General features: G+C 33.3%; 1 protein-coding gene across 8 annotated transcripts in view; it reads right to left on the reverse strand.

Moving 5' to 3' along the window:
- Window positions 1–25670, reverse strand: part of LOC143256039 (PDZ and LIM domain protein 3-like) — a 34269-nt gene that overhangs the window by 2541 nt on the left and 6058 nt on the right. Inside the window, exons 2-6 of one of the 8 annotated variants that reach the window (XM_076512626.1) lie at window positions 20651–20785; window positions 12739–12887; window positions 6868–7144; window positions 4370–4519; window positions 2962–3155 (exon numbers count right to left, since the gene is read on the reverse strand). In XM_076512626.1, coding sequence (XP_076368741.1) covers window positions 2962–3155; window positions 4370–4519; window positions 6868–7144; window positions 12739–12827 — 710 coding nt within the window. In that variant the 5' untranslated portion in view covers window positions 12828–12887; window positions 20651–20785. Of the gene's footprint in view, window positions 1–2961; window positions 3156–4369; window positions 4520–6867; window positions 7145–12738; window positions 12888–13172; window positions 13356–20650; window positions 20786–25225; window positions 25522–25670 lie in introns of those variants that run through there. The other 7 variants (XM_076512630.1, XM_076512627.1, XM_076512631.1 and 4 more) reach the window with 7 other exon arrangements.

The following is a 25670-nucleotide window of genomic DNA, read 5'->3' on the forward strand; positions in this document are numbered from 1 at the left end:
TTACAAGTGCACTCCAGAGTTAGGACCGGCATGGCAAGGTGGTTAGGGTGCTCGACTGGTAATCTGAGGGTCGCGGGCTCGAATCTCGCCACACCAAATATACTCGTCAATCCGACTGTTCATTGTCAGTGGGGGTGGTGATGACTAGCTGCCTTCTCTCTAGTCTTATAACGTCAAGCTAGAGAAGGTTAGCGCCGATAGCCCTGATGTAGCTTTGCACGAAATTTGAAAAACAAACATTACACAATTAGTAAAATTATAAACCATTAGGATAATATACTGTAATTTTACTCTACTGTTAATTCTTTGTAAAACATCAGTATCAAGATCATTTCTTTTTTACAGGCTATTACTTTACATCGAGTACATTGTATTACTAACAACTCTTCTAGACTTACCTTAGTTAAACTACGGTAAGATTTTTTACCAATGTATAGTATAGCACTTGTTGCACATTCTTATTCGAAACAAAAGCGTAAGTAGTACCTTGTCTGTAAAGGAACTAATTTTCGTCTAGTTGAATTAAGGTGAGCAAAGTGTTGGTTGAACACTTGTTGTATAGAATACGGTTATGTCAAAAGAAATGAAGCACCTTACTATATCATTTATAGGTGTTTTAATGTTCTCACTGCTGATTGTTCTTTGTATATTAGATTCAGAAGGACTTGCAGTATCGCTTCTAAATAATTATTAATTAACACGCCGCGAGAATTGGAATGCGAAGTGAATATTAACACATTTATTTTCCAGCAAGACGAGGTAGCAACCTGTCACTATGTTCGCAAGACTCTGGCAAATTTCACACCAAACTAATGGATTGACCGTGTACAGTCATTATCTTGGGATCACAAGCACTTCAAGTCTCACGTAGATGGTCCTGTGCTGTTTAGAATAACAACAAGCATACGGCATAAGCCTCACAGCCAATAGCTACACACGCTGATCTCGAATATCATAACAAGTAAACAAATGATATACGTTCACAAGGCGTGAAAAGACCACGTAGAGGTTGAATAAAATTTGAAGGTACATAAATAATGTTTTATTCATCGCGTTGTTATTCAATGTATACAACCAGTCGTTGGCAACTGTAAAAGTTAGAGCCAGTGTTTTATCTTGCAGAATGCAGCATTTGAATGTGAAATTTTAAATTTGGTTCATGGATATGCTATTTCTTTATATTCAAAAATGCCAGTAAAACTCTTCTTTCCTCTTAAGTCAAAACGTTTAGTTACTGATTTTATGGTTTGGTATTTTGTTTTAATTAATTAAAATGCCAGTAAAACTCTTCTTTCCTCTTAAGTCGAAACGTTTAGTTACTGGTTTTATGGTTTGATATTTTGTTTTAATTAATTAAAATACCAGTAAAACTCTTCTTTCCTCTTAAGTCAAAACGTTTAGTTACTGATTTTTTGGTTTGATACTTTGTTTTAATTAATTTAAATGCCACTAAAACTCTTCTTTTCTCTTAAGTCAAAACGTTTAGTTACTAATTTTATGGTTTGATATTTTGTTTTAATAAATTAAAATGCCAGTAAAACTCTTCTTTTCTCTTACGTCAAAACGTTTAGTTACTGATTTTATGGTTTGATATTTTGTTTTAATTAATTAAAATGCCAGTAAAACTCTTCTTTTCTCTTAAGTCAAAACGTTTAGTTACTAATTTTATGGTTTGATATTTTGTTTTAATAAATTAAAATGCCAGTAAAACTCTTCTTTCCTCTTAAGTCAAAACGTTTAGTTACTAATTTTATGGTTTGATATTTTGTTTTAATTAATTAAAATGCCAGTAAAACTCTTCTTTTCTCTTAAGTCAAAACGTTTAGTTACTAATTTTATGGTTTGATATTTTGTTTTAATAAATTAAAATGCCAGTAAAACTCTTCTTTCCTCTTAAGTCAAAACGTTTAGTTACTGATTTTATGGTTTGATATTTTGTTTTAATTAATTAAAATGCCAGTAAAACTCTTCTTTTCTCTTACGTCAAAACGTTTAGTTACTAATTTTATGGTTTGGTATTTTGTTTTAATAAATTAAAATGCCACTAAAACTCTTCTTTTCTCTTAAGTCAAAACGTTTAGTTACTAATTTTATGGTTTGATATTTTGTTTTAATTTATTAAAATGCCAGTAAAACTCTTCTTTCCTCTTAAGTCAAAACGTTTAGTTACTAATTTTATGGTTTGGTATTTTGTTTTAATAAATTAAAATGCCACTAAAACTCTTCTTTTCTCTTAAGTCAAAACGTTTAGTTACTAATTTTATGGTTTGATATTTTGTTTTAATAAATTAAAATGCCAGTAAAACTCTTCTTTCCTCTTAAGTCAAAACGTTTAGTTACTGATTTTATGGTTTGATATTTTGTTTTAATTAATTAAAATGCCAGTAAAACTCTTCTTTTCTCTTACGTCAAAACGTTTAGTTACTAATTTTATGGTTTGGTATTTTGTTTTAATAAATTAAAATGCCACTAAAACTCTTCTTTTCTCTTAAGTCAAAACGTTTAGTTACTAATTTTATGGTTTGCTATTTTGTTTTAATTTATTAAAATGCCAGTAAAACTCTTCTTTCCTCTTAAGTCGTAACGTTTAGTTACTGATTTTATGGTTTGATATTTTGTTTTAATTAATTTAAATGCCACTAAAACTCTTTTTTTCTCTTACGTCAAAACGTTTTGTTACTGATTTTATGGTTTGGTATTTTGTTTTAATTAATTATTAATTTTCGAAACGTACTAGCTTTATATTTTATCGGCTATACCAGCATGACGCTACGAGGTGATATAGTAGTTATTATTGGTACGGTATGACTAGTGATATTTACAAAAGTAATTTTAGATAAGGTATGTCAATATGTCATCACATGTCAGCACTTTAATTTATCTTTGTGAGTGCAGCACAGTGTTCAGGTTTATTCAAACAAAGCATCATTCGTGGCTTCAATGATAAAATGTTGTACTTACGAATGAACTCCAGTTTGTCCTTGCATGGTATCGCTCACAATGTGTTTAGAGTGCAATTTAAAGGGCATGTTGTACTGACGCTGTACAACCCTTGGTCCTGAATTTGAACCGGAAATTCCCGAATCAGGTGTTGGTGTTCTATCAGAACTTGTGGAAGTCGAGGAAAATGTCGTTCCCTTTACAGATTCATGTACCTAAAAAACCAATAGCTCTTAATTACTAAGAACTTTGGATACCATGCAATTTATATATCATCAGAAAAAAAACAATTAAGACAATATCAATATCCTGAAAACACTTGAAATCATACATAGAATATATTTGTTTGTGCGAATATATGACTTTAAGTAATTTTCACTGCAGGGCAGATGGCCTCTAATATTGAGTTTTCATTTATTCGAAATACTGATCTTTGTTTAATGTGTTGTTTGTTGTTGTTTCTTAAGATCATTACGCTTCAAAACTATTATGTTCAACTTATTCGTCACTGCTGATGTACTTCCAAAGCTGCAGTGAATATATTTGCATAATTTTTGATAACTACAATGGTTTTCAGAGGGAAAAAATATTTTTGTTTGTTTTGTTAAAACTACACAAGAGCTATCTGAGATAGCCGTCCCTAATTGAGCCGTGTAAGCCTTCTAGAGGGAAGGCAGCTAGTCATCACCACCCACCGCCAGCTCTTGGGTCACTCTTTTACCAACGAAAAACCGTCACATTATAACGTCCTCACGGCTGAGCATGTTTGGTGTGACGGGGATTCTGAAAGCTTCTCAAATTATGATGAAAGTAATATACTTTGAAAACAGATACGCTCGGATGTTGAAAAGAAATCGTATTTGTCACATGTTCAGATAAACGGTTGCATATTGCAACATCTATAGCTTATATTATAGTTTAGCGAGTTTAGTCTGTATTTAAAGAAGAGTCGTCAAGATGGTAAGTAAAACGTAAATAATGATCCTGTAAAACAACATCTAAATAGTTTATCAGTACTAACGTTTCAGTGTAATTCGTGATTGTGTTATAACTTGTAATCCATTCCTGAAGCAGATCTCTCAATGAAATGCTATAGTCTTTTTAATAGTTCAAAATGGCTTCTTTACCTGGGACTCAAAGAATCACTTGATACTGTCGTTGTTGGTTTTCTTCCAGCCTTTTGAACCCATGAAGAAAATTTGAAACTTCTAATTAATTTAATTATTTATTGAACATACGTATGAGTTCTCGAGTAACTTCAAAGTGAGAAAATAAATCAAGATCGAATAGATAAGTAAGCAAAATATTCAATCATATTTAAGTCCTAGGAGAAATCAAACACATCACAAAACACGTCAAGAACAGCTTCAGCCTATTTAACAATACATGTAAGATATTAAAAAAAAACATGGAAGCCTCTTTCACTTACCTTGGTTATCGTTGTAGAATCGTGTGTACGACTAGATGGCAAATAAGATTTATCCCAAGTTGGATCATGCACGTGTCGGAGGTAGGATCCAATTGGGATGTCATGTCTTGGTTTTGCTTTAGGGAACACCAACTGGACTGTCCTGTAAGGCTAGTATCAAAGAACAAATAAATGACTTTGATATCAATATCTATAGCTAGCGGCTATAACTGAGGTCTCTGCATACCACTATTCAGTTTGGAAACATCCCACAGCAGAGGTTCCCAAACTGTAGTCCGCGACTCACTGGGGGTCCGCACTACTGCTTAAGGGTCGACAGTAATACATCACATGCATGAAATTGCCATTCAGTGAAAAAGTAACAAATAAAATATAATGTTCTAGCGTTTTATTTTATATATGTACATTACATATAAATCCCAAATTAATAATTATAATTAACATGAATTGAATTATGTAAATTTGTTGCGCGTCTGGCACCAATTTGTGGATCACAAAACACAAGGCAGTTGATTTCCAGCTGGATTGACGCACATAAAATGGAAATATACAAATAAGATAAATGTGGAGCCGAATCTTCGTTTGAAACCGTCAGACAATGACCCACGAATTCGTAATATTGTTCTAGCAAAGCGCCTTCATCCTTCATATTAAAGTAGGCTGTAACCTTTTTTAAACAATTTCCATATTTAAATCTTTCTTTATTGTTCTCTTGAAACTAGAATCTAGCTGTAAAGATAGTAAAATAGGCATATGATACACTAGTTACACATGATAGAAAAATATGTTGAACGGGAGGTGGTCCGCCAATACAATAAAGAAGTTGAAGGGGAAGTCTGACGGTTGTTCTAGAGTCAAGAAAATGGCGTTCTTAAAATACTTTTTCCCTCATCGTATCAAAACCAGAAAACAAACAGAAATACTTGTTATGGATTCATGAATGTTTTTAACTGCCCTCTATAAAAAAATGGCTGAAGATACTTTCTTTCTTTTCCTATTATTTTCAGACAATATGAACGCCTTGGTAGAGCTTTATTCTTCAGGATGAAAGTTCAGCAGTTTTAGCTCGACAAAGCTCTGTCCTAAGGTTCAGTTATATTGTGAAATGTTGTTTGCTTTTCTAAAGAAATCATAGGACTCAACCCCTGTCGCGAGAGTATTCCCTACACCATTACTCCATCTCCGGCAACTCAGGCAAGGTTTAATTGTTTCTTGTGGTTATCTGCATGTCATTACTCTTTTGTTATCACAGAACAAGATGAAACATAACTTTTAGTCAATTATTGTCCAACTTTTGAGTATTTTAGAGTTGGATTATGTGATAAGCGAATTTAGGAATTGTTGTTAGTTGCTAGGTGACAATTTCTGTGAAGTTCTTTCTATATGGTTAAGCCTGTCTAATCATGGCTGCTGTTGAAGGAGTGCGTCAGATGGAACATAACTTGACATATATTATACTTTACTATCCTGTCCACTCATTTTCTCTCTTACTCTGTAAATGCTTGGCAGCCACATGTATACTTTTTGTACGTATCAGAAATATTCTCTTTCGATTACCAGTGTTGCTATATTCCAATGACAGATGCCTTTCTACACCCGATTCATTAAAAGTATTTTATTTATATATAAAAAAAACTTACTGTTTAACAAAAACCCGAAACTCGCTTCCCAAAGAGTCGGAAGGACCCCCACATTACTATGGTATAACGACATCTCTGTTCAAAGAATCTCCTGGTATAGTACATTATCATTTGTTATACAAACGAAGAGGGTCCTAATACAACAAACAGTTAGTGTGCAATCACTAACTTAGAATCTCCAAACAGGATTATTCCCTGACCTATGGGCCCGGCATGGTCAGGTGGTTATAACGCTCGAATTGTAATATAAGGGCCGCTGGTTCGAATCCCCCTCACAACAAACATACTCACTCTTTAAACCATGGGGTGTTATAATGTAAAATAGTACCCCAATAGTTGACGGTGGGTGGTGGTGACTGTCTGTCTTCCTTTTAACCACCTGGCAATGCCGGGTCTGTAATTATCGCTAATATCGTCACGAAATAAACTATAGCTTGTAATTATCAATATTTCATGTGTAATTATCAATATTTCAGTAATTACAAGTTCAATCAATTAAATCTGTTTTAAACAAAATTGAAATAAAACTGTACATTTCCGCCCGTAACTTCTTCGAACGTATCATGTTTCAACTTTTCGTGGGCAAAAGTAGGTAATGTTATTTTTCCATTAACAAGGCAAACGGTAATTTTATTTAATGTGTACATCAAATATAACTAGAACTATGATTTATATGCACAGTGCTTACAACTTAACACTTCACATCTATTAACACATCTATCTACACACGTAACACTTACAATTAACTGGCTATGGGGCTAGAGCGAAATACTGTTTGGATAGTAGACATAATTTATCAAAAATAAACTGTTGGTTGATAAGGTATGCTCTTGTTCTCAATATAGAATGTCTTCTAACCTGATGGTGTATTACTTGTTGTTCTCTTTGTTGCTCGTGAAAGTAATCTTGTCGTTCGTAATCAGCTAAGCTCTTCGGTTCGGGATACTTCGGATGATAATCGGAACCCATTTTCACCGTTGGCAAAGTACTCGTTCTTGTTGGGGTGTAACCTCGATAGATTCCAGAAGATGTTGACTGGATGGAAGTACGAGAAGAACCTGCTAATGGATGGCCCGTGTCTACGGGGTTAGGGGTGGTGGGAGTTGAGGCAAATAATGTTGTTGCTCCTGTCACTCTGAGGTTAAAAAATATAAAACAATGTACAATTCAAACGTTTATATAAAAACACAAGTTTGAATTGTGTAAAATGATTTTCATATTGACACATGTTCCTAAGTTGCTAATATCTGTATAATAACGACATCCTAAATCGCAAGAAGACGACTACTTATCAAACTTTAGGATATTGGGCTTCGTTTTAAAAATGCACAAAAACTAAACATTATAATTATAACGAAAATTTTATATATCGTTTGGTAGGAAGTGTCATTCTTTTAAATTGTACTTTGGTAGGAAGTGTCATTCTTTTAAACTATACAATTTATTTCCTGTGACGTACATAATTTTATTTTAACTTTTAAATTTGTGTTGGTTGTTCACGCAAATTCTATTCGTGATATTACTGACAGTTGAACCACTGAAAGGTTGCATATTTTATAGGTTGCAATTACCATGCAGGTGACGTAAATTGATGGATGTCCTTCCTTAACTTTGTTTTGTTTATAATTCACCATTTCTCGGTACCGAGATTAATAAAGATACACGTGTATTAAGATTCCGACGAATGAGGTTCGGCATGGCTAGGTGGGTTAAGACGTTCGACTCGTAATCTGAGGGTCGTGGGTTCGAATTCTCGTCGCACCAAACATGCTCACCATTTCAGCCGTGGGAGCGTTATAATGTTACGGTTAATTCCACTATTCGTTGGTAAAACAGTATTCCGAGAGTTGGCGGTGGGTGGTGATGACTAGCTGCCTTCTTTCTGGTCTTACACTGCTAAATTAGGGACGGCTAGCACAGATAGCCCTCGTGTAGCTTTAATCAAAATTCAAAAGCAAACAAACAAACCGATGAGTGACATATTGACATTATCACAAAGCCATCTCCAAAATAAATCATCTTGTCCATTTCAAAACGAAGTATTCCAAGGAGGTTACAAATGATACAAAAATCCTTCCCGTGTTTCTGAATGAGCTAAATTCTCTTCCTCATATAAGTACTAAAGAGTGAAGCCAAACGTTTTAACGTCTATTATCTTAAATGACAAAATTTAATAATAGGTAATGTAAAAAAAATCATCATAAGTTTTGGTTTCAATTAAATTAGTTTAATTTGACATCCATATAGTTTTTAGAAACAATTAACTTAAATTGTGTATATATTAGAATTAACATTCTCAGAGCTCAGAGATATAAATCATGTTTATTCTGAAAATTTAAATACTATTTTCTTATTTTAACTAAAGTATAAAAGAAAGAAAAACTAGTCTGAAAAAAATAAAAATAATAAATTTAGGGATAACAACGATATCATAAATTGTTAGAAGACACCTTTCCATTGTAAGAATCGTAAGAACACACCTTTCTATTGTAAGAATTGTAAGAAGACACCTTTCTATTGTTTGAATTGTAAGAAGACACCTTTCTATTGTAAGAATCGTAAGAAGACACCTTTCTATTGTTTGAATTGTAAGAAGACACCTTTCTTCCTTTATTATATATCGTTAGTCAGTATGAAAATGTGATATTTTGTTACCTACAGACACATAATCAAAGTGCTGTAGTGCCTTGTCTATTTATATTACAGAGTGGGTTGCGAATGAATAAGTGCAATCGTGTTGCAAGACTCAAAAATGTATTCAGACCCATTGTCAAAAACGACGCACTTTACACATGGGAAACAAGCACGTTTCTTCAGTGGAAAACAATTGATTTTTTTTTATTTTACCCAATTTTGATGACCTATCATTACTTTTCTTTACTTGTTAAACAGAAGAATATTTTATTATTCCTGAGAGAATCCTCGTTAGAGATATAAATAAGACAGGCTAAAATTAATCTAAACAAACGAGCCTGAATCTTTAACCAAAATAGAAAAATAAAAATACTGTCATCCCGACTTCTGAAATGTATGAATACCACTACATTCTTTGGCAGAGTACTTTTAAGATAGTACATACCTTGCAGCGATTTGTTTTTGTTTTGTATATGTTTAGGTTGAACCTTCGACAAGTTTTTTAACACAACCTCCAAAAATATCTTACATGAATCGTAGAATTCAAGCTGTGTGTACACTGTAGGTAAATCTTTCATTACTCTTGTAGTTTAGTATATATGCAGAAATAAAAGACAAATGTGTGTTCCAGTTGCTGGAAAGAAAATGTAAGAGCATAATACTGGAGCAGAAATATAATCATTCTAAAAAAGAAGAGTAATATTTATTCAACGAATAATGTTCTAGTAGAGAAAACATTTCTCGCTTCGTCTGGTTTTGAAAGTAGATTTACAAAGTCCAAATGAAATAAGCTCACAAGTCACCTTCACTAAGTAAACCCAACACTCGGAAGTCTTAAAATAGCAAATCTTCCACATATAGAGGGCGATCTTGCAGTTTCTCGATTCTTTCGGGGTTGTAAGGTTGTATAAACCAGCGAGATAAAAGATACCACTGAACGACAACACGGTACATAGCAACGAAAGGCATAAGAAAACCGTTGAAATTAGCTTTACGTTTAGTGTGTTAAAATTATTGTGTTGAAACAAAATATATACATTTTGTCTTTGTTCACATTTTCAAATTATCATGATTTTAGAGTATCTAGTAATGACAACAAAATGATCAATCGTTTAACTATGTATTTTACACTCTAGCATTTTAACTGGTAAAGATGTTATAAAATGTATTTAACTGAAAAAGATGTTATAAGATATACTTAACTGATGCAAATGTTATAAGAAGTACCAAACTGGTAGAGAAGTTATAAGAACTACTTAAGAGATGCTATAAGATGTACTTAACTGGTAGAGAAGTTATAAGAACTACTTAAGAGATGCTATAAGATGTACTTAACTGGTAGAGAAGTTATAAGAACTACTTAAGAGATGCTATAAGATGTATTTAACTGGTAGAGAAGTTATAAGAACTACTTAAGAGATGCTATAAGATGTATTTAACTGGTAGAGATGCTTTAAGAAGTACTTAATTTATACAGATGTTATAAGATATGCTTAACTGCTAGAGATGTTACAAGTAGTACTTAACTGGTAAAGATGCTATAAGATGTACTTAACTGGTAGAGATGCTATAAGATTTACGTAGTTTTGGATAATTTCTAAAGCAGAATGGCATCAACTTGAATAATCTGTTTAAGACTTCTAGGTGTTAATATTTCAGATTAAAATAACCACTTTGATATGTAAAACAATCAATTGGAGTACTTTCACTTAGCATGAGTTAACATAGGTATTGTGCTGTAAAAATAATTATATAGTTTTATTTATAGAATAAATGAATTGCGCCGTTTTTATCTAAAATGAAAAACACTTTTTAAAGTAAAGATTCTGAACAATAAAATCAAAGTTACAAGAACTTTGTTGTGTTTTAAACATATATATAAATATTGTAATTTTTAGAATATTTAAAATAATTAATTTTTGATATGTGAGAATTAGAATTCAATAATTTTCAAAATTTGTTTAACACTTTATGACATCAGAGCAAGTACCACTTTTAACAACTGCAGTTTTAACGAAAGTTTAAACCACCCCTGTCTGAGATGTTCCATGGGGCTTGTTCAGTTATACACGTACTTAATAATTTATAGGATTTACGCCAAGAAAGTTAGTGTAGAGAACAGAATATAAATCGAGTTGATTCTTTGACTATTTTAAAAGATACAAAAATAGGACCTTGTTTCTCTTCGTCCAATTAAATCAACTGTGTATAATGAAGTTGTAATAGACATTATTTATCTACTTTATCAATAAAGATCAGACTTAAATATTATAAACAAGGAAAGAAAGATAGTCAAACAGTGCTCCTAAAAACAAGTTTTCAAATTGTGTACTTTCTTGTTTAGAAATATTCTTGATAGAAACTCTGGTAACGTATTTCTGAAATAAGTTTTCGAATAAGTGTCTAATCTTAAAATTTTCATAATTTACATTTCGAAAACATATTTATGTTTAAACGCACACTATGCAGTGGGCTGCATACACTATGCCCATTAACGGTATTGAATCCCTCAAACGTGCTGCTGTGCTATATATATAAGTCCCAACTTAACATAAATGTTTTTTTGGTGTCTCTCAATATAAATATCATGGTTAAAGAAATGCAAATTTCAACCAACAAGTTCAATTACTTGAAAACAAATTTCTGATTTTTATATCCTGAATATTAACAATATATCTGGATATTAGTTAACCTTTACTGAGAATATTTTTAATTTATTTTTTCGCTAATCGAAGTGTTGTTAATTATCAACTTCTGATGATTTCCAGATTAACATCAACTGAGACTTAACTTAAAAATATAGTTTTACAAAAACTGTTTCATTTGAAGCTACGACCCGGCATGGCCAAGTGTGTTAAGGCGTTCTACTCGTAATCCGAGGGTCGCGGGTTCGAATCCCGGTTCCACCAAACATGCTCGCCCTTTCAGCCGTGAGGGCATTATAAGGTGACGGTCAATCCCATTATTCGTTGGTAAAAGACTTAGCCCAAGAGTTGGCGGTGGGTGGTGATGACTAGCTGCCTTTCCTCTAGTCTTACACTGCTAAATTAGAGACGGCTAGCACAGATAGCCCTCGAGTAGCTTTGCGCGAAATTGAAAAACAAACAATCGAAGCTAAACACAAAGATACACATTCGACTATATGTATTCTGCGCACCACGGTTAACGAAACGTTGTAAGTACGCAGACCTAACCTTATGCCACCAGAGGGATTTTAAAAGGTTCTGAATTAAAAAGATTTATTTTCAAATTTTACATGAAGAAAGGAGTTTCAAATAATTCATCCAGTTTTTTTTAGAATTACATGATTTACATAATCCCTCAAAAAATCGAATCAATATTCTTAAACATAGCATTGACATTTTATTAAAATGTAATATTTTTATTTAATAAGACAATTATAGTTTATTACTTCGAAAATCGTTTCTACTCATATTCAAATAGATAAAGGCTTAAATAAATGAACAAATGAAAACAGTACTTGTACAATGTAAATGTATGTATAAAGACTTATTTTTAAAACAAGGTAAAATATTCTAAAAATTCAAGAAAGTACCTACTAAATGATCTCTCTAACTTTAAATGAGTATTCATATTATCAAAAATAACAGCAAGTGCACATAGAAGTAAAAAATATATAAAAATATCCAGAATATAAAGCTAACTCGAATTTTACTCACCAGTTTCAAAATGTTGTCATGTATTGTACAGATAGAAACATTGCAACCGATTTTGATTCTCAACAATTTTTGGAAGAATCACTTGGTATCAATAACAAAAAAACAAAAACTACTCAATGTTTCACTGGGTTTGTCTTAAAGGAAATGTGTTATTCGTGCTCTATAGAAACAAGCTCAAAACCAGGTTCCAGCTATGATCCCTTTACTTCGCAAACTTTAGTTAAATAGACAACACTGTTACTGTTTACTTCGTCTTCTTCCTAAAACGCTTCTAAAGAAGACTGGCAGAGAACGCACTTTTCAGTGAAAAATTAGATTTGAACTGAAAACGCTCTGTAACAGTGTTACTGGGCCTTATTGATGGGATGCCACTTTCGGTTGTAAAAAAAAGAAAGAAAAAAAAAAGCTATTTTACCTTTGAACAACAAATTTCAGAAAGTTGCCAGAACTCACAATGACGTCATGAGCTTCTTGATGAGTTAGCTTAGTGGCGTCTCGATCCATAATACTTATAATAATGTCACCACGACAGAGTTCACCTTCCGAGGGGCTCCCAAGAAAAACCTGACAAATAAACGTTAAAAAACATATGACGACACGAATCGGCTTAATTGAAGACAGAAAATAACGTATGAAGATTACACCAAGTAAAAAGTTCTACTCAATGAAGAAAAATGTAATTTTACACTCCGAAGCTTCTTAGTTGTGCTAGAGCGCTGATATTACGTTAAGTTATCGTTATATTTTGAAATTAGGAAATTGGGTATTTGTTATTGATTTAAACTCAAACCAACATTATCTTGGATATAACCTGCATGATAAATTAAAGCGCCACATAAAGTTTATCACCGTACACTCCGAAGTAGAATTAGGGCATGTGATGGTCGCGGGTTCGAATCCCCGTCACACCAAACAAGTATACGCCCTTTCAGCCGTAGGGGCGTTATTATGTGATGTTCAATCCCACTATTCGTTGGTAAAAGAGCACCCCAAGAGTTGGCAGCGGGTAGTGATGACTAGCTGCCTTCCCTCTAGATTTACATTGCTAAATAAGGGCGGCTAGCCCAAATAGTCCTCGTGCAGTTTTGCGCGATATAAAAAAAAAAACATAAAATGTTAGTTTTATCAACTTAACGATATCTTATTAAAAACTCTTTATTTGTTTATTTGTTTTTTAAAATATAAACTTCACTTATGAAACAAGACCATGGAACGAGTTTCGACACTTTGAAACACTTCGGGTAATTTTAATGTATACAATTTGAAGAAATGTACCGCAATGTGAGATATTTATTGCTGTTGACACTACAACCAGAAGATCATCCGTATTGTTAAAGATGTGATACTAAAACAAAATACACAGCTTGTACACTTAAAACACTCAAGCAAATAACATAACCAAAAAATATGTTTTTTTTTCTAACAAAGATCACGCTGAGTTAGTAAGATAAAACACATTGAACTAGAAACTATAGGGTTTATAAAAATATTTTAACGTAACTGATTTCACAAGGACCGAGTTTGATCTAAAAGTATTTTCGTTTATCCTTCCTTTTACGTGTTTAATTTAAACTTTTTATGACGTGTATTTGCTTTGTATTACATTTATTATTGATGTTTTAATTTAATAATTAATCGACTTGGAACGATGTCGCTATTCATCACGGAAATTAAATGATATTGGATGACTTGAACTAATGTGATTTTACTGTACGTTAGTCTTTCTCACGTACAGAAATGACTACTCTGAATTCATTGGTTTGGATTATCATAGCTAACTTTGCAAGTTACAGGTGCCTTCTTCTCATTTATTTCTATATATATTCGTGAACACATCAATCTTTTAGATTGCTTAGGGCAACCCAGCTGAACAAGTTTCGTCCTATTCACATGATGTTTGTCATGCTATTCATAGTTCAAAATAAGCTATGAGAAAATATTTTGGTCTTCTAGTTTTACAAAATGTGTCTTTATGGAATACGACTTGGAATTTCTCTTTTGAAATTTAATTGCCACAACGAAATCTTTCTTAAGTTTCAATAAAAAAATTCTGATTTGATAAATTTCATTTGATTTAAATTTTTTTCCTGTTTGTTTCTAGTATTCGTACAATTTTTTGAACCTTGTAATGTTTCAACACTTAGAGTTACGAAGAATAAAACAGTAACTTACAACGAGAGATATTTTAATCTTTGTTACTTTGTTTTCCTTATATAAAAAATAGCTTTTCAGGTTCTTTTATAGTCTTTAAATGTATTTAATGTATAATAACCGCACAGTACAATAGCATAAATTCTCACCATGACGACTGTGTTGTTTAGTGCACATATACATTTTTTTTAAAATCTCAATAGCACAACAATTGTCACTTAAATTACTTAAAATGAAACATTTTGTGCAATGAGTGTCTAGTGTTGAATACTACTCACTATTCCTCAATGAATACCAATACCGTTCATTCATGCTGGGGAGAATCTCTATATCAAGATGATGTAAGAATGCTATAATGAATCACTCTACCGTTGTTTAGGAAACAACCTATGGCAGCAATAATGAATGAACTTAGATATAAATAAAAGGAAGTCAGTGGGGCATGTACATTTCTCAAACAAAATGTTTACACTTTTGTTACTATATAAACGTTAAACAGCTTTAATTCATTTAATGTTAGTGGTTCATTAGGCATGGACGAAAATCTATTTAGATTATAATAAGTCACAATTATTTTAAAAAATTCCCCCAGTTGTATATTGATTAATTTGAACTTACTTTATATTCACTTCCAACCCTTTATGTTTTCCTAGAGCGATATTACAAACGTGTACTAGCTGTCAGTTTACCGAATAATATTAATGCTGAGAGTAAGCGACAACAACTGAAGTTCAAGGGTTAGAACGAATAAAGTGCGACACGAATGGCCTTACGTTTTTATTTGTTATTTATAAAACGGATTTCGAATTTTCATTTCTAACAAAAAAACTGTCTAGTGTTAAGTGAAATCTTGTCATCAATCATTTTTTATGGTTTGGTTGTTTTTTTTAATTTCGCACAAAGCTACACAAGGGCTATCTGAGCTAATCTTCCCTAATTTATCAGTGTAAGACTAGAGGGAAGGCAACTAGCCATCGCCACCCACTGCCAACTCTTAGGCTACTCTTTTACCAGGAAATAGTGAGATATACCGTCACATTATAACGCTCCCACGGCGAGCATGTTTGGTGCGAGAGGAATTCGAACCTTCGACCCTCGGTATTTTTTGTGTTTTCTTGTGATAGAAATTCCATATAAAAAAATCCCTTTCGATTGAGACATTAACAGGGTATCACTGTTTCAATTATTTTATTTACTGTGTCATCTTAGCTCGTATTTCTACCAGAGATTGGAGTCAAGAAGCTACACTTTTGTTATTTTATTCCGCGTCCAGTTAACTTTATTATGAAAGTTTAACATTAAAGTTTCGCCGAGTATACCCTTCGTGGTTAATGACTACTGTAAAATCAGAAAGACGGTTTTATATCAACGGTGAAATGTTTACGCTCCAGTTCCATCTTGATTTTTATTGAACACGTCTTCCTTTATAAAGAGCGCATGTCAACTAGATATTGCGAGAAATCTCACAGCAAAATGGGATGACATTTTGTAAACAGCCTTGTTTATACGTATCCAACGAAATCGTGATTACTTTTGATTAAATTGACACTTTGATAATTTTAAACTTAAACTAATGTGAAAACTGTGAAAAAGAAGAATCAACTTAATGACGCCATCTATAAAAAAAAATAACTTTCTCGTGTATGGTTAAAAACACCTATTCCCACTTCTTTGCATGTTTATAAATTACGACAACGAAAACTTGACTAATGTACTTGGAATAATAGAATTTCAATTATTTTTGTTTTTAGGGTAGTGTTTTAAACAGGTGCACGTGAACCTTTTGGCCTCCATGCCGACCATTTTTGTTAAAACGTTTGTCAGTGTTTTTGTTTCATTTGTTATAGGGGTAAACGAGGCCCAGTGGTTATTTTTCTATAATTTTATTTACGATTCTGGCTGAATTATATCGTTACCTTAATAGAATAGTGCAACTGTTCTTTAGATCAATCAAATTAAATTGTGTCTCTCTCTTTTTTTGGTATTTCTTAAGATTTTCAGACCTTTCAGGCTCCCTTGCAATTACGAGGGCATACTTACGCTACCTTTGTGGATTCGCATCTTGGGACCGTTGATGCATTATAAAAATGAAGGTTAAAATCCAATTATTCCATTAGCGTAATTCAAGAGTTTGTGGTGGGCTTTGTTAACCAACAAACAACATCAGTCTTCAATTAGAAAACTGTAGTGACCTAATTTGAAGAGGAGCACTGCCGTAATAGTGAACTCCATAGATTTCCTCCTTAGTGTAAGACTAGAGGAAAGGTAGCTAGTAATCACCACCTACCGGCAACTCTTGAGTTACTCTTTTACCAACGAATAGTGGGATTGACTGTTACTTTATAATGTCGCCACAGCTGAAAGAACGAGCATGTTTTATGCAATGGGGATTCAAACCCGCGACCCTCAGATGACATGCCGGGCCCCTGATAGGAATGACGAACATTTTTATGGGTTTTTCATGGAAAACCTAAAAAAAAAAAAAAAGTATTATTACTATTTTTGTTTCATCTTAGAACACTAAAATCGATTTGGGTGACTGTGTTGATAGACGATAGGTCTAAATCCAGTTCTACGTACTAATTACGTTTACTAATTTTGTTGTTTATTTTATTTTTCTTATACTTGGCACCACAGATTTCTAACTATAGAAGCTTCCTTACAGGCGTTTTGGAAACATTCCTGTGCTGCAAGTGCATCCCTGAGTTTCACTTTCAGGATAACAAAAAGTAACGCTATTTTAAGCTTAAATTTACCAAAACTGAACACTATATCTTCATTCCTAAGACTACGACACCGCGTTGTTTCATAGGCCCGGCATGGCCAAGTGGTTAAGGCACTCGACTCGTAATTCGAAGGTCATGGGTTTGAATCCCAATCACACCAAACATACTCGTCTTTTCAGTCGTGGGGGCGTCATAATGTGATGGTCAATCCCACTATTCGTCGGTAAAGAGTAGTCCAAGAGTTAGCGGTGGGTGGTGATGATTAGCTGCATTCCTTCTAGTCTTACACTACTAAATTAGGGACGACTAGCGCAGATAGCCTTCGTGTAGCTTTGCGCAAAATTCAAAACAAACCAAATTGCGTCATTTCACGAAAATCGACTCTAATTAAAGTTGTCTAGCAAACAGTAATACCTCATAGGATAACGATAAGTTTACGAACTTACAACGTTAAATTCGGGGTTTGGTTCTGAGCCGTAAACACGACAGATAATCGAATTTGACTTTGATCTTAAACAAACGAATAAAAGCAAATAGTATTGAGTATCACGTATAGTATATACCATACACATCTTGATAGAGCGATATGAGTTTGAGAGCAAAATAAATATTTTTGTGCACATCGCCGTAATTCAAATGTCCTGTCTGTTTATAGAAGTTTCTAAAAATCACCACTAGGATTCCATTGGAACACGGTATAAATTACTCTGACAGAGGAATTTATTTATTTCCAATATAAATGAGAAAATAAAATATAAAATTATTAAAATGTTGTACCTTTAAATGTCAATATAGATTTATTGGAAAAGTCAATATTTCGTTGGAAAGTAATGAACAAATTTGTATTGTTTTATTCTTTAAAGTTAAGTGTATTAGTTAGACTTAAACTTCAAATACTACATTAAATTTTAATATCTCGACTTTTCTAACGTTCCTAAATAAGTAAAAAAGTTAGTAACAATATTTTTTTGCTGTTATATAATTCTGATAGATGAAGAAACCTGTTTGGTTAAAAGTAAGTAGTCTCTAATCCTATTATACAGAGCATTGAGCGAGTATTATGAAAATGGTTCTGAATATGCATGACACGTGTTAACCAGAGCCAGTACTAAATCGTGGTAAAATAGCAAATACCAGAACTACATTTTGACATTTTTCTATGTTCGTAGATAGTGTCATACCACTAACTAGTAATTGCTTCTGATAAAGATCTGTTTAGATAAGATTTAAAATTTCCATAATGGGGATATTCGTTATACTTGAAATCATTAGAAAACAAAGGAATATGGATCAACATGGGGTGTCAGGACCATCTTGAAATAAATCTACAAAACTTTGATCCCCAGCTTTGATAAGCAAAGTTCTGCGTCTTGTACCAGGTAGTAACCCGCAAGAACAAAAGTAAGTGGCTTAAGCTGTCCTTGTGCCCTACACAACAGTACACGAAATAGAAAAGGACTTTCATCTGAAAAATCGACTGAAGTCACGCGTACACAAACTGCTTTCATAACATAGTTGTTCAATAAGTTGTTCCTTACTTTCCATATGGATGACAGTATGCAGGGAGGGGAAGGTTATTTAGACATGAAAACCTTATGATGGACTCTTTTGCAACAGAAACTACGCTGTAGTGCTATTCTAAAGATGCACGGTTGTTAGATAAAGCACTATCCGATGTCATGAGAAGGAATGTAATGACGTTAGCTAAAATATATTTTGAATATAACGTACTTAATCTCCGTAAATTGAAGATAAATATCAAATAAGTTTCTTTATCTCAATGTTAATTGCTTTTAGAAGAGAATAAAACATTAAAGAAAAATATATCACAACAAAGTATTCTTTAAGCAAGTTATATAATCCCCCCTGCTTAAGCTTATTAATATTCCAAAATATATCAGTATATAGTTCCATCCCGTTTTTAGCGTTTTAAGCCTTCAAAATTACTGTTGACCCAGAGGCAAGCTGTTGTCTTTTAGAATAACTTTAAGCAAGAATAGAATAATTTATGTTCATATTTCAAGAGATATCATTGAAATATCTTGTATGCTCTCATTTATAAACTTTATTTTAAATATGCACTAATCTTTCAATATAAAATGTTTCCACGTAAGCTATTTCCAACACAGCTGGTTAAACGTTCCTTACCATTTATAAAAATTAAAATGTCTATCTAATTTTAGACCTTATTACACTTTGTTTACCATACGGAGTAAGCAAAGTTTCCTTCTGGCTCTAAGAAGATCTGTTTCAAGGAGATAAGATCTTATACTTTCAACATCTTTAGTGCATTGCTCCTAGTGACTCTCAAAAACTGAGAGATATTTTATTTTTTGATGTCTTGGAATTCCCTCATATCTCTAATAGATACACAAATAGAGGTGCTAACACTTTATATTAACTGTCTCCATGTCTAACCAGTTTATAGACTGTACCCTTTCTCCCCACAAAAGTGGGGTCCTCAAAGAGACAGCAGAAACGTTTCTACTAAACAATGATGATTGGTGTTCATATTTCATAATGATCGCATTTTTATCCTTGCGCGACTAGACTAGATTGAAGTCAGTAGCTATAAATAGACAGATCAGACGCGCAGACAACAAGCTGATGACGTCTAGCGGAATTTCTTGGAAAGCTCATCTCGATAATTTCCTGAAATAATTCATCAATAAGTCACGTTTATCCGTAATATTTTGCTAAAATGCAAAGTTACTATTTTAAAACACATATATCACATAAATAAATATTCGGGGCTATTGCAGTACTGTTTTTACTCGTCAATTTTGAATGTTCAACGTGGAAATATTATTTGTGTATATGTATTTGTATAATACATACGAATACACACGCATATATACATTATACATATAGATAGAAAAATATTCTGTACTATTGCTTTATTGTTTTTACTCGTCTAATTTTGCGTGTTGCAGGTAAAAGTAGTATTGTACATACATAACTTTATTACTTACACGTATATATATATATATGTGTGTGTAGGGGCCCTCGAGAACTTAATCTTGCCCTGAGGTTTCAATTAAATCGTCTAAAACTAAAAACTACTAAAAGTATCATAAAATAAACAGGTGTAGTGTTACAAAATACGAATTTTTTTAACGAAATAAATATAAGACAAATTATTATTGTTGTTGCTTGTAATTAAGCACAAAGCTACACAAAGGACTAATTGTGCTTTGCCCACCACGGGTGTCGAAATCTGGTTTCTAGCAGTATAAGGTTTCTTCCTCATAAAAGTGTTATGTAAAAGACATGTTTCATATGGCATTGAAATCAGTAACGTTACAAAACTCGTATAGTTTAACTGGTTTCTGTTTGGAATATACACATATTTACCTACAAAAAAATCAAATTCAGGGCTGAGTGTTAGATACCTCTATGTAAATTAGTAAGTGTACACACATGTGTGTACCAATACTAATAATGACTTACCACAAAAAGCAGCCAGGCATAGCCAGGTGGTTAAGGCACTCGACTCGTAATTTGAAGGTCGCGGGTTCGAATCTTCATCACACCAAACATGCTCGTCATTTCAGGCGTGGGGGCGTTATGTTCCGGTCAATCCCACTATTCGTTAGTAAAAGAGTAGTTCAAGAGTTAACTGTGGGTGATGATGAATAGCTGCATTCCCTCTAGTTTTACACTGCTAAATTAAGGACGACTAGCGCAGATAGCCCTCGAGTAGCTTTGCGCGAAATTCAAAAAACAAACAAAACAATCCTCTCACAAATTGTTATTTTGTTTACACTGTTACTAAATCCCAGAAAATAACCTTTTGTTACTTTGTTGTTGCGTTACTTACGGTATATTAAATTGTATCCGTTGTCCGCAGTTTTAATTAACATACCATTTTCATTCCGTGTCTAGTTCATGTAGTAATGTTAGCTGGTACATTTTTACTAGCTTTATCTATGCATAACTACAGTTTTAGTTCGTGTTTTACAGTTCGGCTTGGCAGTAATACATACAGACACACATAATTCTATTTTTACATGCAAAACCCTTTTAAAATAGAGACAGGTTTATGTCTAGATTTCAGTTAGACTAGCACTGGTTGGTCTGTATGTTTGTTATTTATGATGTTTAGAAGGGAAAAATTCTAAGTACTATATTCATCATGTATTATGTATCTCTCTAGTTTGCTTATCAGTTCATTTTTATTTATATTTTCCTTATTATATTGAAGCGAGATATCTAAGAGCCTGACTGATAGAGTTGGCATGTTTGATTAGTTATGTTGAAAGGCTGACTTCAGTCATCGTTTGTTTTTGTTGAAATATAGTTTTATACTTGTTGATGTCTTTTTGTTAGGCCTGGCATGACCAAGCGTATTAAGGCGTGCGACTCGTAATCTGAGAGTTGCGAATTCGCATCCCCCGTCACACTAAACATGCTCGCCCTTTCAGCCGTGGGGGCGTTATAATATTACGATCAATCCCACTATTCATTGGTAAAAGAGTAGCCCAAGAGTTGGCGGTGGATGGTGATGACTAGCTGCCTTCCCTCTAGTCTTTCACTGCTAAATTAGGGACGGCTAGCACAGATAGCCCTCGTGTAGCTTTCCGCGAAATAAAAAACAACAACAAACAAACAAACAACCATTATATTGAAGCGAGATATCTGAGAGCCTGACTAATAGAGTTGGCATGTTTGAATAGTTATGTGGAAATGCTGACTTCATTCATCGTTTGTTTTTGTTGAAATATAGTTTTATACTTGACGTAGCTTGTTGGAGTCTTTTTGTTACACTGATCCGTGTTATACATGTATATTCTAGGACTGGTTCCATCTATTTTCTACAAGTTTTTAATATGTTTTATAGTGCTTGGTTGTTACCAGCTAGACTCCAAATGTAACTTGTTTTGTTACCAGTTCTGGTTTTTATACTATTAACGTATAGTACGTAGTTTAATTTCGAGTCTAATGTAATTATTAAGAGTTTTGTAACTTGTAAGAGAGTCCCGTCTAGATATAACTGTGGTATTAACTACTTCTTTTGTACGAATTTGCAAATAGTATGACTCGTATTTGTGCGCATTAATTTCAGTTCCCCATTTATTGCTGTGAAATTTATATTTCGTTTAGTTGTGGTTGTATATCGCATGTTGCCAGGTACGTTGCTTTTATGTCAACTCTCACGAATGACGAATTAGGCTTCAATATTCATTAAAACAAATTTCGGTTACAGTTCGTTTACCTTCAGGGCTTATAAAATATAAAAAATAAACATGACTTACTTTTGAATCTTAAAAAATAGCAAAATATGCATCCGATGAATTCCAAAGATGCCAGTAGTCGAAAAAAATTACAACTGTATGAGAAATTTAACCTATTAGTCAGTTGCAAGTTATATTTAGAACGTTTTCGACTTAGTTGATTTCGACATAGCAGAGTATGGACTAACAGATCATGCGTGTTTGAAACTGACCAATCAAAAATATATTTATTTATAATTAAAATTTGATATTTGAAGTAAAACTAGCCTTAACTCAATGATAAAGTGCACTTGCGTGCCAGTTAAAAATAATTTTGTTTAGTTACAACAGCTGAGCTAATCCAATTCGATACTAAAATTATAAAAACTATCGATAATTAATATATAATGCTTAAAATAAAATTAGTCCACTTTGAACGTTATCGTGTCAACTAAAGTGATTTTTGTTTATACTTTCACAAGCAAATTCTACCTAATTTTATAAAGTTTATTAAATTTGCGTAAGGCTATTCGACAGCTACTTGTGTTCGTTATCCATTTTTAATCTTGAATCAGTAACACAAAAATAAGTCAGCTAATCAATATCACCCACCACCAACTCTTGGGATTTAGTTTAATGTTATTTTAGAAATTATATGGCGGTTGAAAGATTAACCATATTTGGGACGGAGTGCAATTAGCGAACCACACCTAATACTTCGAGTGTCTTAACCATTTCGCCAATTTCGTGTAATTGTATACAAACGTAATAAATTATTTGTTTGTTTGACGTTAAGCACAAGTTTACTCAATGGGCTCTCTGTGCTCTGCCCAACACGGTTTCTAGCATAGTAAATCCATAGACATGCCGCTGTGCCACTAGGGGATCAAAAGTAATAAACATTGAATTTGTTATATTTAATTAACATAAATAGTATGTTAATACCTTTATCAGTCATCACTGACTCGAATAGATTATGATTGCTTAAGTCTACTTTTTAATGCTCAGGTTTTTATTAAGTCTAACATAAATATACAGTATTATCATAGAAAGAAATGTTAAACTTCTGACAGAAATGAATAGATAAAGTACCAAACACGTTTAGAAAAAAATCTCCTGGGAAAGTCACAGTTGAACCATAACAACGTTTATGCGTTATTTGTGTATTTTATATCAAAGCTACGAAGGCAATCTTTCGCCATCACTAATTTTAAACTACTAAACAAATAAAAAGAAGCCAGTCAGAATCACCCACAGTCCACGCTAAGGAACTGACTGTTATTGTTATAACGCTCCAATGGCTGAAAGAGTAGAGAACATTTTGTGATATCGCAGGAATTCGAACCTAGTTTTCCAGCTCCTAAATCCATAGATCTTCCATAAAGCGAACTCGTACCCGTAACGCTAGAAATTGGATTTCGATACCCGTGGTGAGCACAGAACAAATAGCTCTTTGTTCAGCTCTGTGCACAAAAAGAAGTAAACAAATAAACAAACAAATGAAAGCTCCGTAACACTGATGTAACGCTGCTGGAACTTTATTGTAACTGTTTCTGTTATTTGTTTGTAGTTAAACACAAACTCCACAGAGGGCTATCTGTATTCTGCCCACCATTGGTGTCTCAACCCATTGTAAGTTCGAGGACATACCACTGTGACACTGAGTGGAGGGTGCAGAAACTGTTCCATAAATTTTCACTTGAAAAAAGTTAACTGTCTCGTATTTATTAATTGTTACTTGTGAACTAATATCACCTCGAAACGTGATTACGGGTACTATAGTACAATTTAACGTTTGTTTTATAAAGTTGATACTTAATCTGTCATTACCACCATAGAAAAACTAATATTTTACAGATATTTTACACTCGGTGACAACTTTCACGCTTTACATGACATGAATTACATTTTTGTACACTACAATTCTCTCTCTTAACAAGAGTAAACATCCAATACTTTATTTCTGCTGACCCACTACCTGTGTGTGCGTTTGAGTGTGTTTCTTACAGCAAAGCCACATTGGGTTATCTTTTGACTTCACCTAGGGGAATCGAACCCCTGATTTTAGCGTTGTAAATCCGTAGGCTTACCGCTGTGGCAGCGGGGGTCATGAATTCACTTTTTTATATGTATTTCAATAATACACTACTTGAATACTAACTCTGATATAGTCCTTTGATCACCAAGCCTTACCGTTCTTCTCTTCTTTGATGGAAAAATTAATGTACTATTTGTATCTGTCTTAATGTGAACTGGTAGAAACAAAACAGATATGAACCAGAAGGGTGGCCTGTGGAGATTCTCATAAATAAGTGGTGTTCGATTCTAACACCCTTTTGATACTCGGAGTGAACATCCTACACAACCATCCCAGAAGTACCCTGTTGTTCCTGTGCTTTTTTTTCATGTTTTTCACACTTTAAAAGCACCCTGAGAAGCAACAAAGGAGATGCGTTAGAATCAGACCCCTCACATTACGTCACTTATCTTGTTCCTTTTCCTCTTCCAAGGGGTTAACAGTGAAATACTAGAAAGGGAAGGGATAACTGAACAAAAAATAAGTTGTTGGTTTTGTTGTTTTGAACTAAGCACAAAGCTACTCAATGGGCTATCTCGGCTCTGCCCACCACGGGTATCGAAACCCAATTGTTAGCGTTGTAAATCCGCAGACATACCGCTGAGCCACTGGGAGCAAAAAATAATTAAGAATTATAAATTGAAAAAAAGAAATATGCTGAAAGACAGATTGCAAGATAAATTTATGGAAAAAATATTTCTATCATACTAAAGATGTGATAAGTTTATGAAGTACCTTGTTTGTATCTTCTATCTGATTTATTTCACACCATATGTTGACTTTCTGTAAAACCAGTTGTGATCTAAGAAGCACAGATTACAGTCCCTAGTCACATAGCAAGCTACTCCGCTATTTAAAGAATCTCAACTGATCTTTTCGCATTTAAAAACCGATTTTGTGCCAAACTCTCTTCTGGAACATTCTTTCGTCGTCAAAAATCTTGCTGATTAGGCACTTCTCCTAGCGCCCGAAAAGTAGTTTCACAACGAATATTGTACGACGCCCCAACTCGAGTAATATCAGAAAGCTTCGCGGTTCGTAGCTTAATTTGTTACCGTATTTCACTACGTTTTCTTTACATCAACGGAAAAATTTGGAAAGTAGCCTAAAGTTCCTGTAATTCGTTTTTCCCAGTTAGTTTCTAATACCGATATCATTTAGCGGTAAAAATATATTATAT

This window comes from Tachypleus tridentatus, chromosome 7 (assembly GCF_004210375.1).
Source record: "Tachypleus tridentatus isolate NWPU-2018 chromosome 7, ASM421037v1, whole genome shotgun sequence".
NCBI lineage: Eukaryota > Metazoa > Arthropoda > Merostomata > Xiphosura > Limulidae > Tachypleus > Tachypleus tridentatus.